This window comes from Ziziphus jujuba, chromosome 8 (assembly GCF_031755915.1).
Source record: "Ziziphus jujuba cultivar Dongzao chromosome 8, ASM3175591v1".
Classification (NCBI taxonomy): Eukaryota; Viridiplantae; Streptophyta; class Magnoliopsida; order Rosales; family Rhamnaceae; genus Ziziphus; species Ziziphus jujuba.
The window spans coordinates 14,047,378-14,065,385 of NC_083386.1; the positions used below are offsets into that span (position 1 = coordinate 14,047,378).

At 27.4% G+C, this 18,008-nt stretch overlaps 1 protein-coding gene across 2 annotated transcripts; it reads left to right on the top strand.

Annotated features, from left to right (window-relative positions):
• Nucleotides 1-5,164: 5,164 nt before the first annotated feature.
• On the top strand, nt 5,165-9,923 carry LOC107413617 (protein RETARDED ROOT GROWTH-LIKE). Of its 2 annotated transcripts, none has more exons than XR_007239797.2 (7): nt 5,165-5,680; nt 6,140-6,248; nt 7,496-7,655; nt 8,335-8,483; nt 8,568-8,719; nt 9,271-9,413; nt 9,558-9,698. XR_007239797.2 is itself a non-coding variant. In XM_016021616.4 (7 exons), exons 1-7 carry the CDS (start codon nt 5,199-5,201, stop codon nt 9,696-9,698), a joined length of 1,308 nt encoding a protein of 435 aa, XP_015877102.3. In that variant the 5' UTR covers nt 5,165-5,198; the 3' UTR covers nt 9,699-9,923. The 2 variants fall into 2 exon arrangements, 1 of the variants encoding a protein (XP_015877102.3); XM_016021616.4 differs by having other exon boundaries at nt 9,299-9,413; nt 9,558-9,923.
• The last annotated feature ends 8,085 nt before the right edge of the window (nt 9,924-18,008 follow it).

Sequence of the window (18,008 nt, forward strand, 5' to 3'; positions counted from 1 at the left end):
AAAGTTGATTTGGAAAGCATTACCAACAATGTTCTAAAACTAACAAACAAAAACATTTCCTATATTTTCATCTTTTTCCCGCTCTTCACTTATCCCACTAGTATGCCAGTTATAAAAATTAACACCAACAATTTTATTTTATTCTTTTTTCCTTTTATCCTAGATATTAATTATTATCTGAAGACTTATGATTTACTAATTTGTTCTACATAGAGAATGCATAATGATTAATAAATAAATATAAGAAAATAATGGTGGAAGAGAAACAAAAATTACGTTTGAAATTTATTAGTGGATTGCACTTTTTTTTTTTTTTTCCAAATCATATTCTTTGATGGTATTATTTTATTTAATATATATTCCATCAAAGAGAATATATACTGGAAACTAGAAATTAAGAATATTTAAAATTAGCATCAAATATTGATTAGTATTAATTTAAGCTGAGCATTATTGTTTTCAAAAAATACTATTTATCATTATTGAAAAACGATTATTAGAACTATATAATAGATTGTAATATAAATGGTTACCACTAAAAAAAATCATTTATATCATTTTAGTATAAAAAAAATAATAAAATTAGACATCCCAAATAGAAATTAACATATAAGATAGTGAAGTCTTGTTTTTAGGGTTACATATGTTTATGGCTACCAACTTTGTACTAATTTACAATTTACTCTTTGAATTAATTATCAAAATAAAAAAAACAAATGACCCTTTGAATTTTGGGTTTGTGACTTGTGCCTCTAAAAATGTAAGCTTACACTTTAAATTTGAATTAATTTCATCCACTTCGTTTGAAATTTAATTTGAATAAAATTATTTGAATACAATTTAGTTTTTCTAGTTTAAAAATATAATCGATTTTTCTTTTATTATTTCATTCACGCTATTGAAAATAATATTATCCACATTTTCTTAAATATGCTAATTATAATTTTTCAAATTTAGAATTAAATTGTAATGAATGAGAACATGAGAGGTCTACATATGATAATACCTTTCAGATTTTGCAATAATTCACACAATCACGCCTATGTCCTCACATAAAAGACTAAAACTTTTTTTAATAGATGAGAAGTGTATTTGATAAAGTACAAAATTCAAATTGAAATTCTAGGCAAAAGTGGAAAAAAAAGAAAAAGAAAAAAAGGCCTTGTTGTTATTGTTTTTACTAGCATCCATCCCTGTTTGATGCACAACATATTTAGCTATAATAAATGATTTTAAAAATAATCTATAATAATTAATTATGTTTAAAAATTTTATTATTAATAAGTATATTTAGATCTTTTTTTTTTCAATCTATATTATAAAAGTTTGTTAATAACTGTAAATTTGATATTTACATATAATATTATACGATCATAGAATTCAAATTAAAAAATATTTACTGACATAATATTTTCTATATATGAAATTTTTCAATCTTATTTTTTCTATTTATAAAATTTAAATCCATTTATATAATTTACTTCAGATTCAAATATATTTAAATAATATTTTTCATCTATAGAATTTAAATTCAAATTTAAATGTATTTTTTAATTCTTTGCAAATAATTAATTTGCATATATTAAATATTCATAATGTAATTTAATTTGTTATTTATTTATTTATTATTATTATTATTATCATATAAACACTATTTTACCTTATAAGGTAATTTATTTATGTATTCAAACTAAAGAATGTTTATCCATTTAATTTTTTTCATGTATGAAATTCAAATTCAAATGTATTCATATAATTTAATTCAAATTTAAATACATTTATATAATATTTTCCATCGATAGAATTCAAATTCAAATGTATTTTTTGATTCTTTGAAAATAATAAATTTTTCTATGTTAAATTTTTATAATATAATTTAACTATATTTATTATTATTGTTAAAACTTAACAATAATTTGGATTTAGAAAGAAGTATATATATACATACTATATTATATAGTTTCACTATCATGTATGTGGGTTTGTACATTCTGATATAGGTCATCATCAGATTATATATAACTTATGATGTATTGTATATATTTTATTTATTACATATTATTTGATTATGACATATATTTAATGTGCTGGACAATATTCATTCTAGTAAAACTTTATATATATAATATTATAAATATATATATGTTTATTGTTTATTTATAATTTATTTCAAAATAAAAATTAATTTTATATATATTTAGGTATAACTGTAAAATGAATCATAAATAAATATAATTAAAATAAAAAGATGATTTTGGAAGAAAATTGGATTGGTAATTTGCTGATATGTGGAAGTCACTTTTCTTATTTTATATATTATATAGAAAAACTATCTCTTTGTTCATGAATATATTAAAACCTTGTTTTAAAATAAATGTGTCAGCAATTTATTTTTGTAAACCTCCTTGAAATTCTTTTGCAAAAGTGAATACGTTCTATAATAATGTAATAAAATAAAATAATGTAACAACATTTTGCATACAAACTTTAGTAATTAAAGTGCATTTTTTTATTTATATTTACAAATGATATTAATTATATTATCATAAGATACATAATAATTGACCATATATATATATATATATATTATCATAATGAAAAGAATGTTTTGATGAGTTATCATTGACAAAATAAAATATACATGATAGTTGACCATATAGATATATTTTCATAATTTTAAGATTATTTTTTAAATGCAACTTAATATATATACATATATATAAAAGTCCTTTTTATCATTTGTTTTATTTATTAATATATATATATATATATACATATATACAAAAGTACATCTTAAACATTTTTAGAAAATACTAAAAAAATGCATTATTTACCATAAATTTTTTGGTAAGAAAATAAATTTTATTTTTTTATTACTACATTTTAATCTTATTATTTTATAATGAAATTCCATTTATTACTGACCATATATATATTATCATAATTTTAAGAATATCTTTTAAATGCAACTTAATGTGTGTATATATATATAAGTACATTTTAAACATATATGTACATCTATATATATAAGTACATCTTAAATATTTTTTGAAAAATATTAAAAAATGCATTATTTATCATAAATTTCTTGATAAGAAAATAAATCTTACTATTAGTTATTGTATTTTAATCTTAATATTTTATAATAAAATTACATTTATTACATATCCATATATAAATATGTACTAGTTTATGAAATTATTATGTAAAATATTTTAATAATAAAAAAATCTTTTATTACATACATATTTTTTTTCGTTATCTTTTAAAATTTTAAAAAGAAACAAAATATGGAGCTCAATCTTATTACTAATTTATTTATGGTTATATATATTTTAAAAATATCAAATAAGAATATCAATCTTATAATTGAAATCTATATATTAAAATATTGAAATTTCATTTATTATATATACATATATAAATATATATTAATATATGAAATTTTTATGTGAAATATATTTAATAAAAATAATATCTTTTATTATATAATGAAATAAGGATATTAATCTCATTCTCAATTACTATAGATAAACTTTTATTATTTTGCAATAAAATAAACATAAAAACTAATAAAAATATTTGTATATAAATTATAAATTTTTTTAATGTTTTCTTATAAGTATATAAAATTTATGTACTCCGATTTAAATATATAAATACAATATTCTTTATCACTGTATTTGTATTTTGTATTTTTCATTATTTACTGAGAATATGGTATGGATTTATATATATATACAATATTATCTACTATATATATATATATATATATATTATCATAATCTTAAAATAAACGGAATATGTCACTTACTAATTTATAGTAAAATATATTTGATTTATTTGGTAAATAAAATAAAATTAAATATTTTATTTATTTTAAATTTATTATCATATCTAGTTATTGAATGCAATAAATATTGCAATTCCGTAATTATAATAATTTACACTTTTGAAATTATATAATATAATAATACTAATAATACTAATAATAATAATAATAAGTTAAAAAGGATAATACCTGCGTTCTTGAGTAATGATTAGAGGTGGCAATCCGTATTCACATGTCGGATTTAGTGTTGATCCGTTTAATAATAGTGTTAAAAATACTTAACCTGAACCCGATTCGTTTATTAATCGTATCAGGTACTTAAAACACTAATTCGACCTGTTTATAAATAGGTTAACACGATACGACATGATTAACGCGATTACTTTAATGAGTCGTATTGACCTGTTAACCTATTAACCTGAATATTGACTTGTTAACTTGAAAATTAACTTATTTATTAAAAATTAACCTATTAATCCAAACTCTTTATTTGAAAATGATTTAAAAATAATAACTAAAAGATAATATAAAAATAATTTAAGCATTAAACTTTAATCGTGTGGTGGAAAGGAGTTTTAGTGATCTGAATTTTTTTTTTGTTTTATTAAAGATATTTTTTTCTATAAAAAATTAATAATATCCTTTAATTATTGAATATTTTATTATGGATAAAATTATAATTTAAAATTAAATTTAAATGGGTTGTAATAGGTATATAATTATATCGAATTGAAACTGATACGTTTAATAAATGAGTCAATTTCGAATTAAACGAGTCAATTCGAAAATGATATGATTAATAATCGTGTTAAATACATTGATCCGATTATGATCCGAATCTATTTATGATAAACTTAAACCCATTTATATCCTATCGTTTTCAAGTTGTGTTGTTGTGTCATGATCCAAATTACCATCCTAATAATGATATCTAAGATCTTTCCCGATAACCTAAATATACTTGATCAAAATCTAATTTTATCTAATATAATAATAAAAATATATATTAATTGGTAATGAAATAATATCAAACAATTTATTTTGAAAATAAATCTTATTTTATTATGTTTAACAATTATTATTTATGATATTATATTTTTATTAATTTTTATATAATCATAATTGTATATTAAAAATATATTTAATTAAAAAACTATGTATATGTAAATATATTTTACGTATTTAATTTATTTGATAAATAAAATAAAATAAAATATTTATTTATTTTAAAATTATTTTACATATATTTAATTATAAAATAATAATAATAAAAAAATATTTTGAATGGAATTTAAAAGAAGCGTGGCCGTGCACTCTTCCCATTTTATATATTATATAGATTTTTCATTTTTTTAAGCCTAAGACAATGGGACCATTGATTCCCAAAGCCTCCTTTCATACCCAAACCAAAATGTGGCGCACCATAGCCACAGACACCCTCAGCGCCATGCATTTCGCTTCTCGCCTCTCTCCCTTTTCTTCTTCTCCTTCAACACCACTCGCTTCAGTGCGCCGTACAATCCTTGCCCACTACCATTTGCCGTCCCTTTCGCCCTCAAAACCTCAATCTCTGTCTCTTCCCAAAACCCTAGTTCCCTTTACGACCAATTCGGCCAAAGCGGCAGCAGCTTCCTCTCTTCTTGTGGGTCCCAGGAGCGGTTTCTGTTTGGTTATAGTGCGGTGCGTCTCGTCGGTCTCTTCGGCTCCCACATTGGAGTGGAACGAGCCGGTGTCGTGCTCGGAGGTTGGGGATTCCTGCTCGGAGGAGGTTGTTAATGGTAATATTGGGACTGTGGAGGATGATGCCAAACCCTCAATTCCTGTTAGAGCTTATTTTTTCTCTACCAGGTTCGTTTCCTTTTGGGTTGGTCTTTTTTATTTATTTTTGGGTTTTTGGGAATGGATTTTTATTTTATTTTATTTTGGGTTTAATTTGAGAAATTTAGTAAAAAGAGTTTGTGGTAATTTGTTGGGAAATTTACTTATGAATGCTTGTTTTTAAGAATGATTTATGGTCATCTTCAATTTGGCTAAGCATTTTTTTTTTCTTGGTTTAGATTTTATGTGCACTTATATATACATATAGCGAAGGAGCCTAACGCTACCTTTCATTGCGAGTTAATTTATTTACTCTGGAATGTTAGGCGCTCACCAAGTGGTGAACCTCTTGCCTCACCATAGCATTATATATATGTGTGTGTGTGTGTATTGAACAGGGATTACAGTATATTCTAATCATCTACTCTTGAATTTGTATGTTTTATGTATTATTATTTATTTATTAATTTTTTGCTTTTTGAAATGTAGTGTGGATTTAAGAAGTTTGGTGGAACAGAACAGACGCAATTTTATCCCACCAACATCACGTATGACCAATTACGTTGTTTTTAAGTTTGGCGAGCTATCTGATTCCGATGTAGGTCTCTCACGTTTTCCTTCCTTCTCCCCATTGCTTTATTATTTTTATTTTGTATTTTTTTTTTTTTTTTTACATTTTTCTGGTCTGTTTCATATAATTGTTCTAATTTTTATTTGCATAGACATGGATATGCTTGTTTCTTACATTTGCAGCAAATCGTGAAGTTCTTAAAAGCCAGACACACTTTATTGGCATCGCAAGTACAAAGCCTTTCTCATTGTTTTCATATGCTTAATCTTTTATCTAACATATTAACTTTAAAGCCCAACAAACACATAAATTTTAAGAGTATATTTACATAGCTTAAAAGGACTAGAAAACTGAATATAACACATTCCTCTTAGATTGCACTGACTAGGTTGGAAAGTAACTTGTGAATGAGTTGAAAACAGAATAATTCATCCTAGTTAAACTTGCTCACTATGGCATTCTTTGAACATTGCCAAGGCTGGTATATTAAGTATGGCTTCCAATTGTATGCTGTGCCTTCTTCTTTGGCATTCTGGGAATCACTTCTAGTGCATGAAAATGAGTATTTCACTTTCAGATAACTTAACAATTCCTTTGAAAAATTTGGGTGACACTTTAGCTTGATTTCAAAATCCAACAATTTATTGTGCAACCAAATTCATGTTTGGTGGTTATTTTCTAATGTATTAAGGCTGTGATCGCGGCTTGTTCTTTGATTTGCAAGACCATCATGTCTTTTTATGCTTTTAGTTATCTTCCCTTGTTGCAATTCGATCTCTTTCAACTGATGTGATCCTGTATGTCAGTCATAAAATATCATTAGTTCTGATGTCTACTTTAATAATCAGGAGATGAGTAAAGGGAAAACATTTTCAATTTTTACAAAAGTTATTTTCTTAGGGAATCGAATGGAAAACCTCATCTAATTTCGTAATCCAAGAATATATGGATGGTTTTTGAATCACTACCTTGAATTTCATAGGCAAATTCTGTTGATAAGAAACAGCCTGACAAGATTACATGTAGTTAAAATGTTATGCTTAGTGCCATTTGTATTTAATTACTTAGCAAAATGAGAGATCATAATCCTTTTGGTGTAGATTGGTTAACCTTTCCATATTTTCAGCTGTATTTTTCCCTCTGTGCTTACTTTCTTAGTGCCTTCAGTCTGCTCATTCTCTGCATTATATACCTTGGTTTTCTGCATTGCTCGGTTTATCCTACTCTTAGTTCGATGCATTCCTGGACACATTTTTATTCTTTCTTCTTTTCAGGGTTTGGGTGCTTCCTTAAGTGGGAGTGATTGCCGCTTCATGGTTGTTTTTCAGTATGGCTCCATCGTCTTGTTTAATGTTCGTGAACATGAGGTTGATGGCTATTTGAAAATTGTAGAAAAGCATGCATCTGGACTGCTACCTGAAATGAGAAAGGATGGTAAGGTCTTATATTTCCATATTTTATTTTAAATATGAATTTCTTGTTCATAAATTGCAGAAATATTAATCATTATGTATGTATTAATTTTATAGTTGCTACGTTAATCATTACTGGTGTTTTTATCTAACTTGGAAGAGAAATAAGGATTCTCAGAGATGAGATGGTTCTAGCAATTTATAGAACAACATAAAATCTTTTTACAATGTTCATGTCTAGTCAGATCCATATATTTTATCAAACCCTAATTTTCTACTTTTCTCGTAGAAGCCTTTCCAAAAAGCATGGCTGGTCTTGTAGTCATTGTATTAAATTCTGCTTTTCAAATTATATCTCATAGATTATTAGTCAGAATGATGACACTCATTCTACAGTTTTTCCTGGTAATTTAATTGTATCCTTGACTCAGCATTTTCTTTTAGCTGTGTTGATGCTATACCCCTGTATTTCAGTTAGCTGCGTGTATTTGCTTGTTTAACATCTAGTATTTAGGTTACTGTGAAGTTAATGTTCAGGATACATTAAAAAATCTCTTTCTAAAGTGTTTTATTTTTTTATTTTTATTTTTATTTTTATTTTTTGGGTCCTCCTTAAATGTTAAAAGTGCTGATAATAATTGGTGTGCTTTTAATTAATGGTTATCATCCAAGGACTTAAGTTTGTTCTAAAAACTTTTTAGAGTATGAGGTGAGAGAGAAGCCAACTTTAAGCACATGGATGCGAGGTGGTTTGGATTATATAATGTTGCAGCACTTGAATACTGATGGAATCAGAACCATTGGCAGTGTTCTTGGTCAAAGTATTGCTCTTGATTATTATGTTCGCCAGGTATGTTTCATAAATCTTGGGAGTTCCAACTTTTTGAAGATATTTATTGGTTATCTAGATTTAGATTTATTGCGCTTCTTTCAGGTTGATGGAATGGTTGCAGAATTCACTGACATTAATCGTGGCATGGAAACAACTGGAAAATTTAAAATGAAGAGGAAAAAACTATTTCAGTTAGTGGGAAAGGCAAATTCTAACCTTGCGGATGTGATTCTTAAGCTTGGACTATTTGAAAGGTATTATTTTAATGATCTATATTTTAGGAATTATTGTTTTATTGTATTTGAATATCCAACAATGCTGTTTTAAATTTGGGATCTTCTTTGACATTTTTATAGATGAAGCTGTGTGGTTTATTAGTTTATTTTAATTTTAATTTTTTTTTCCCCCAAAGTTGAAGAGCAACCTGTGCCCCCCTAGGGATTTGGAGTGAGGGGGTTAGAACACATTTGTTTGGAAATTCTTTTATTGATTTTCTTGTTTATTTTATTAATGCGCTTTTAAGTGAGTATAGATAGGTCTTATCAGTTTTGCATACTGATTAAAGTTGGTTTCTACTTTTCTGCTTTCCACTATGTTGATTGCCCAATCATCTTCAGTCCTCTGTAATTCATAGTATTCATTTGGTGGTTGGCGTTAAAAACTTTCTGTGGTTAGGGATCTCGATACATTTATCTTCAATCAAATGTAATCCACGCTAATTTCCCTATTCAAACTTTGTTTACTTCAACCAGTCTCAATTTTTTTGTTTTTTTTTTTTTTTTTTTGGTCGTCCTTCAATGTGTAGCACATTGAGATTTAATTGGGTTTTACAGATCAGATATTGCCTGGAAGGATGCAAAATATGCTCAGATATGGGAATATCTTAGAGACGAATTTGAACTAACTCAGAGATTTGCAAGTCTTGATTTCAAGTTGAAGTTTGTGGAGGTTAGATGACTTTTTGTTTATTCTTTTTTATTTTTTATTATTTATTATTATTATTATTTTTTTTTGGGTGTACAATTCTTGTTTAACAGAAGTTGCTAAATCTGGAGAACCAACTATAAATTAAACTTTGTGCTTACTCTGCAGCATAATATCCGCTTTCTTCAAGAAATTCTTCAAAACAGGAAATCAGATTTTTTGGAATGGCTGATTATTGCGTTGATTGGTGCTGAAATACTCTTATCCCTTTATGACATTGCCCATAGGTCAGCACTAACTTCGCTTTAGCACTATTTTCTGGAGGAGCATAAAGTCAGGTAAGCTTCATTTTTTTATTTTATTTTTTATTTTGAGGGTAAAAGAAGTCAAGCAAGCTTTTATGTCAAAGTTGCTCTATATTTACTCTCCGTTATACAGTTGTGTCTTCTCAGTCAACACACCGGTCCATCTTGGATATTGTAAATATTACTTAAATTGATATTTTCAATATGAAATGATGTATCATTTATCAAATATCAGCATCTTTATCCTGTCAAATTTGTAAATATCTTATGCTATGACATAGCCCAGCTATGTTCCTTCTTGTGTCATTATGTTGTTGGTATCGATTAAAAGGACACTAAAGAATTTTAGTATGATATGACATAATATTTCTTAAACTTATGGGAAAGTTTTGTTGGTAAAATAAATAATATAAATATACAAGATTTGTTTTAGCCGTGGGAAAGTTTGGTTGGTAAAACAAATAATATAATTATACAAGATTTGTTTTAGCTGGGATGAATTGGTAAAACTAATAATATAATTATACAAGATTTGTTTTAGCTGGGATGGAGTTATATGTTACATTTTGCATAAAACTTGATGTGAAAATAAAATACATGAATCAAATTTCCAAAATAAATATCAATTTGTAAAACGTATCTAATAGTATAGCAAATTGTTTATTCATGGCCGCCATTTGTCATGTTATTTTCCACCATTTAAAAGGTGATATCCATCACAATACCATAAGTGGTAGTGGCGATGCACCATTGATGGTATGAATTCTGTAAGTATATGGGTTGTATCAAATAATCACTTACGGGTTGTATCAAGTAATAAAGCTGGAAGAGTATTGCTTTAAAAAAATTGATATTAATGTTTAATTAATTATTAAAGTTTTGATTAATTATTTTTCTCTAGCACACAATTAATACGAGGCAATTGAAATTAAAAATAAGAATAGAAATTAAATAATGAAATTTAAACTAAACCCAAGTAAATGAAGAGAGAATAAATTCAATTCACAAACACACAACTTAAAAACTTAAAAGTGAGTTACAATGAGCTTAGAAACCTAGGATTTTGATATACCTTCTATCATTCCTATATTTGATTAATTAGGTTGATAAACATTAAATTTTATCCAATTTCTAGTCTAGTCCAATTTAATCTAATTTTTTTTTTTTCAAAGTAAAATTCGAAATTCCTTTTTAAAATTCCTAGGTCCTCATATCTTAAACCCTTTTTTTGTGGCTACTCAATTTCCAATTAAAATTTTCAATATTAATTAGGGCTTAAGTTGTGTCAATCTAGTGACCAATTTACTAGATTAAACTCTTCCAAGTATAAAATAATAAATCTACCAAACATTTTAGGGGGTGTATTCAATCTAGAGTTTAATAACTTTAAAATGAGCTATATAGATTTTAAAGGATTTGATGGATTGTAATGGAATTTCATAGATTTCATAAAATATTTATAAGAATCCAATGAAATTTTTGGGATTAAGAGTGAATTTCATATTGACAATTTTCTTCATAATTTCACGAAGTCCTAATTGAATACATCTAGATTTTAATGAATTTATATAAAATCCATTAAAATTTGAATAGAATATTATTTGATTTGACTCCTTTAAAATTTAAATCGAATACATTTAAATTTTTAAACACTTTTAAAATCCTTCAAACTTTATATTAAATGCACCTTCCTAAATTTTATCCAATTTCTAGTCTACAAAAATTCCAATTTAATCTAATCCTTTTTTTGAAAGTGAAATTAGAATGAGTGAATCCTTAATGAAAATTAAAAATTCCTTCTTAAAATTCCTAGATCCTCATATCTTAAACCCTCTTTTTTGTGGCTATGCAATTCCCAATTAAAATTTTTAATATTAATTAGGGTCTAAGTTGTGTCAATCTAGTGATCAATTTACTAGATTAAACTCTTCAAAGTATAAAATAATAAATCTACCAAACATTCAAGCAAATTTCGAAATGCAAGAGTATATTAAATAATAAATATAAAATTTACACAAAAAAATTGGATAAAAGTAAAAAAAAATAAAAAAAAAAATCCTTTAATCAAATATTATCCAAGTAGAGGTTCACCAAAATCCTATATGTATATATTTAGCTACATATGTTCATAGTAATACCCATAGCAAAAGTCAAAGGAAAATCTATAAAGGAAAATATAATCTTCAATAATTAACAGTAAACCCAATACAAATAAGAAAATAAGTAACAATAAACCCAATTCTATCGGAGTTTTGAAGGTTGTCTAGTATGTTCACAAGGCATCATCAAGCTTTAAAGACCAACCCTTGCAGTTTGTCCCAACCATCTTCTTTAAAATTTGCTTAATTTCTTGATTAGACATTTCAGCTTGACCATTGGAGTGGATGGTAGGCTAAAGCTACCTTGTGCTTAACACCATATTTTTGTAAAAGAGATTTGAACAATTTATTGCATAAATGAGAGCATTCATCACTAATAATTGCTTTCGATGTCCCAAACCTTGAGAATATATTTCTTTGATGGAATTTCAAAACAACCTTAGCATCATTTGTTTTGGTAGGAATTGCTTCAACTCATTTTGATACATAATCCATCGCGAGCAAAACGTATTGGTTGCTACAAGATGATGGGAATGGACCCATGAAGTCAATCCCCCCACACATCGAAAATTTCCAACTCCAAAGTATTTGTGAGGGGTAGTTTGTGTCCTTTTGAGATGTTTCCCATCCTTTGATAATGATCACAATTCTTAACAAAAGTATAACAATCTTTGAATAGGGTAGGCCAATAAAAACTGAATTAAAGTACCTTTGAAGCAGTGCGTGTAGGTCCAAAATGTCCACCACATGGAGAACTAGAGCAATGAAACAACATACTCGAAACCGCTTCTTCTGGTATGCATCTTTTGATGACCAAGTTGAAACATTGCTTGAACAAAAGAGGAACATCCTAATAGTAATTCTTTGCTTAATGTAGAAACTGTTTCTTTTGTTAATATCTCAAATCTGGTGGCAGAACTTTGCAAGCAAGATAATTGACCAAATTAGCGAATCAAGGCAATTTGATATCCACCTTCTATACTTTTTTCATCTGGAAAGAATTCATCAATATGGGTACCGCTTTCTTCTTAAGAATTTTCAAGCCTTGATAAATGATCTGCCACAACATTCTCTTTTCCCATCATATCCTTGATTTCAAGATCAAATTCTTATAGAAGCAAGATCCATCGGACTAAGCAAGGTTTAGCATCCTTTTTGTTGAAAAGGTACCTTATGGTAGCATGGTCGGTATAAATAACGACTTTGGACGCAAGGATGTATGACTGAAATATGTCACATGCAAAAACCACCGTCAACATTTCCTTTTTGGTGGCTATGTAGTTAACTTGAGCCTCATTAAGAGTTTTACTTTCATAAAAGATTGTCTAAAAAACCTTATCTCTTCTTTGTCTCAATACTGCACCAACCGCAAAGTCACTTGCATCACACATAATTTCAAATGGTTCCTTCCAATCCGATGTAATCATGATTGGAGTCGACACAAGCTTTTCTTTAATCACATTAAAAGCTTCAAGACACTCCGCATCAGTGGCTTTACAATCTTAGAAAAATCCTTGATGAATCGTTTATAAAACCCCACATGTCCAAGGAAGCTTGAAATGCCTTCAACACGGTCAGCTTCCAATCACTTAGATGAGATAAGGAAGGAACTGTGTATGCAACTTTTAATTATGTGCACACCCATCACAAGAATTGTTCTAAATTGGAAAGGGCAACTGGTTCAAACATATGGGAGCAATAAGAAGAAGGAATAGGTGGTTCCGATTTCTGGTCCTGACTCAGATTGTGGAGTTTATGGAAAATGTGGGGCATTTGCAAGTTGCTATTTTTTGATTAGTTCTACAGTTTGTAAGGGCTTGAGAGGTGTTGAGCCATATAATATGGAAGAATGGAACAGAGGAAACTGGACTTGTGGATATGTCAGGAGGACACAATTACAGTGTGAGAGAGTAAAGAGCAGTAGTGGGGATCACTAAAAAGTAAAGGAAGATGGGTTTTTGAAAGTGAAGGAAGTGAAAGTGCCAGACTTCATAATATTATCATCTGCTCCACAAGCGAACTGTCAAGAACAGTGCTTGAAGAATTGTTCATGTACAGCTTATGCATATGATAGTGGTATTGGTTGTATGTTATAAAGTGGAAACTTAATTGACCTACACCAATATTTCCCCGAACTGAGATCTACATCCGTCTGGCTTATTCTGAACTTTATAAGTTGTTTCTGATTTTCTGTCCATTGTTGCTTTAAGTGATATAGCTACTGGCCATTTAGTATTTTTTTCTTATATAACTTTTGTACAGGGGATTTAAATGATTTCAAAGAAAAAATAGAATAAAGTTGGTCCTCGATTTGTCATGACAGAAAATGTTGATTTCATCATGAAATCCTTATCTGTATGCTAGTATGACTGTTGTATAATATTATTCATTTTGCTTAAAGAAACTAACATGTACCTAAGATCCACTTATACCTGGCTACCCGAACACCCAAATATTAATTAACCAAGTTATGCAGAAACTTTTAAATTCTAGTCTATTAGATAAATGACTCGTACATTTCAATCTGTACACTTCTGATTTTCAGCTGAAAAACATTTGGCAAGAAGTATCAAACTTGTTGTAATTATAGGAGCAATTGTCATTGCCATGGGTGCCGTCGGTGCTTACTCCTTATACAAGTGGAATTATGCACAAAGAGGTACTGTTTATGGCTGTGTATAAGTATATATGTATTGAACTGGAAATATCAGTGTTATGTTCATTGCTAACTGGCAGCAGAATCTGAAAAATTAGTAACGAAACAAAAAAGCAAGGAGATGCATTTTCTGGGAAGAAGGCTAGAGAGCCTGAAATTTCCTGGTGGAAACAAGATTCTACACAACCTAAACCAAGTTAAACTCCAAAATATTCAACTATTTGATTTTGAGAAGCTGGCAAGAGCAACAAATAACTTCCATTCTAACAATATGCTTGGTCAGGGTGGTTTTGGTCAAGTATGTAGGGTAATGTATTGTCATGAAAAATAGAAGTTATCTTTTACATGTATTATGTGGATATATTATATCTAATAATATTGATGTATGTATATATATATATATATATATATTTCAAATTCTTTTTCTAGGGAAATTTGGAAGATGGACAGGAAATAGCAGTGAAAAGACTTTCAAGATCCTCTGGACAAGGATTAGTTGAATTCACGAATGAGGTCGTGGTGATTTCTGAACTCCAGCATCGTAATCTTGTTAGACTCCTAGGTTGCTGAGTCATTTACACAAATGAAGATTACATCAAAGTAAAAGAAATCTGGTAATATTGTTCACTAAAACTTTGTTTGGCAGGATATTTTTTTTTACTTAAAAATTCTATTTAAGGGTTAAAAGATTTTTTATAAAAAAATAAAACTGTTTGGCAAAAATCAATAAATTTTATTTTATTTTATTTTATATGAAAATTTAATGAATATTTAATACAGCTTAAGGAATATTTAATGTAAATTTTTTATTTACAACTAAACACTTATTAGCTTTTTAATAATTTTTTTTGAAAAAAAAAATATATTATACAAAGCTCTACAGGCTAAAGTTTTACTTTCATCAGCTGTACCAAACGAATTCTAAATATCTATACTCAACTAATATAATCATAAACTTTAAAACTTACTTATTTTTAACTAATAAATTTCTTTGATGAATCTTTAAATATATATATATATATACATATATATTATAGAAAATACCATAGGTACCATTATCTAGAAATCACAGCAAAGTCATAAGTATTGATTATACCAATTATGTTATTAAATTTTTTCATAAGGTTTGACAATAATGGAGGCTATAAAGCAAATCCATTTTTTGTGGGTTTATTTAGGTAATATGGTAATGGTGAATAATTTAATAAATGGGATAAGTGAAAGGTAAATAAAAGATGTGGACATTTTTTTTCGTTTTTGTGAAGGAATTGATATTTTTGTGTTTTCCTAATATATATATATATATATATATGCTTGTTATTCTCAGATTTTATAAGCTCTATCAGATATCACAAGAAACATCTCATCTTTTATTTATATTTTTGGGGTCAAACGAAACATCTTACAGGCTCTCTTTCCTTTCATAAATATAAAATTATTTGCGATAATTTTCCCTACGCCTCCTCAAGTATGCCTTTCTTCCGACCAGTATTTTTTTCGAGAATAACTTGATTATGCTTTTATCAGGGAGTGTGAATGATAAAATATTGATGCTAAATTTAAAGAGTGCAAACGTAATAACATGAGAGGTAGATGAAAATTTTTCCAAATAGTAGAGGAGATATATAATACTTTATTATTTAATTGAAAGTAGAGAAGTTAGATTGATTTTATGCCAATAGGTCTAAGTGATATTAATTCAATTTGTTACATAATACTAGTTTATATATATATATATATATATTTGTGATATTGGAGGTGGAGGATCCATATTTGAATAATTGGAAAATAATGATATTTACAATGGGATTGTCTCCAAAAAAACAACATGCTTACACTTTATTGCCAAATTTATCTAGCAAATGAGACTTTATTGACTTGTATGAGAGTTTCATTTATCCATTTGAAAATAAACTTATCCATTTTTAGTTTATATAATTCTTCAATCATTAATATATTGAAACATTATTACCACTATTTGGGTTGGGAAATAAATTAGTAAATAATGGGTGCTTATAGTAGTACTCTTCCACTAAATGTCACAACCCAAACACTGATTTAGTCAAAATTATATCTTGGCACAAATATTCTCCTTAAAAAAAAAAAAAATGTTTATATAACTATGTTTGTTCCTTCCACATATCAATAAATTTGACAAATATTTTTGATAAGCTATCAAACCATTATATGACAGTTAATCCAATTGTGCATAACCATTATATGAAAGTTAATCCAATTGTGCATAACCGTTTTACTTTAATGGATTATAACTTCAAAAAGCTATACAAATTTTAATTATTTAATTAAGGTCATAAACATCAATTTCCTATTGAATTAACCGCATTCAATGGTTAGGATGATTTATCAAAATTTTTATATATAACATTTTGATATACTGGGAATTTATTGATATGATAAATATTATCACTAATTATATATATATATATATATATATATAATTTTAATCAAATCAATATATTTTGCCTTTAATAAAGTTTAGATGTATGCCACTAGAATTATCTGTCCCAATCATATGTGGTAAGGTGCAGATTTACATTTTGCTGAAGTGAGAATATCCTAATGTGAAAATGGCAACTTGTTTTTCAATTTTTTATTTTCTCTCTCTAGAACCCTGAACATCTTTGTCTAAATAATTTTGGGTTTCTTCCTTCTTGTCTCCTTGGGCCTCGTATACACAATCTAACCAAGCTCGGAGTACTCTCCATCCCTTCCATAGCTTATGACTTATTTTATCTTCTGTAGTTTTATGATTATTATTATGAAAAAATGGGGATTTGGTCAAGGAAGAGATTTGGGATATGGTGTGGATTGGTTCGCTTATTATACAGAGTGAAGAAAATCATTTTTTTTTTTTTTTTTTATAATGTTCGCTGACTTTAAGTTTTCCTTCTTTAGTACATTGTGCAAACAAGTTTATACATGAATGTGGGAGTATGATAGAGAAGGGAGAATTCATTTATGAATGGACTGGTTGTGTTTGGAGCAGATAATTGGAGTCAGAAACCAGTTTTCGGACAGACACATTAGTTTTAAGAGAGAAAAACAGACAAACAATATATATATATATATATATATATTATCAATAAGAGACAGTACTGGGTTAGTGAAAAAGAAAGGCCATAAACAAAATGAAGAAAAATGGGATAAAGGGGGAACCAGGTTTGAAAGGACGGAGAACAAATGAAGAGATGATGAAAGGTGATTATAAAGGAGAATGAGATTTATTTATTTTATATTTTATATTTTATATTTTTTTAATTGTTATTGGGTTGGTTGGAAAGGTAATGGAGAATGAGTTGGCAAGGCAAAATCAAAAAGTTGACTCATTTAACTTTGACGCGCACAGACGCTTGCAATGGGACGCGTTCTATAGCAATTATCTCTCTATTATATGCATTTCTCAATAAAATATTTACTGTATTAAGGGTTTTCCTACTTGCAATATCTTTTTGGATTCTCTTTTGGAGGATTTGGTTTCATCAAAATTAATATATATGTCCATTATACTCGTATACTCATTAGAATTTTCTGAGAGCTC

Coding starts and splice junctions, on each gene's coding strand:
- LOC107413617 (XM_016021616.4), top strand. CDS start 5,199: ATGGGACCATTGATTCCCAAAGCCTCCTTTCATACCCAAACCAAAATG. Junction 6,249..7,495: donor GCGAGCTATCTGATTCCGAT/GTAGGTCTCTCA, acceptor TCTTCTTTTCAG/GGTTTGGGTGCTTCCTTAAG. Junction 8,720..9,298: donor AAGCTTGGACTATTTGAAAG/GTATTATTTTAA, acceptor TGGGTTTTACAG/ATCAGATATTGCCTGGAAGG.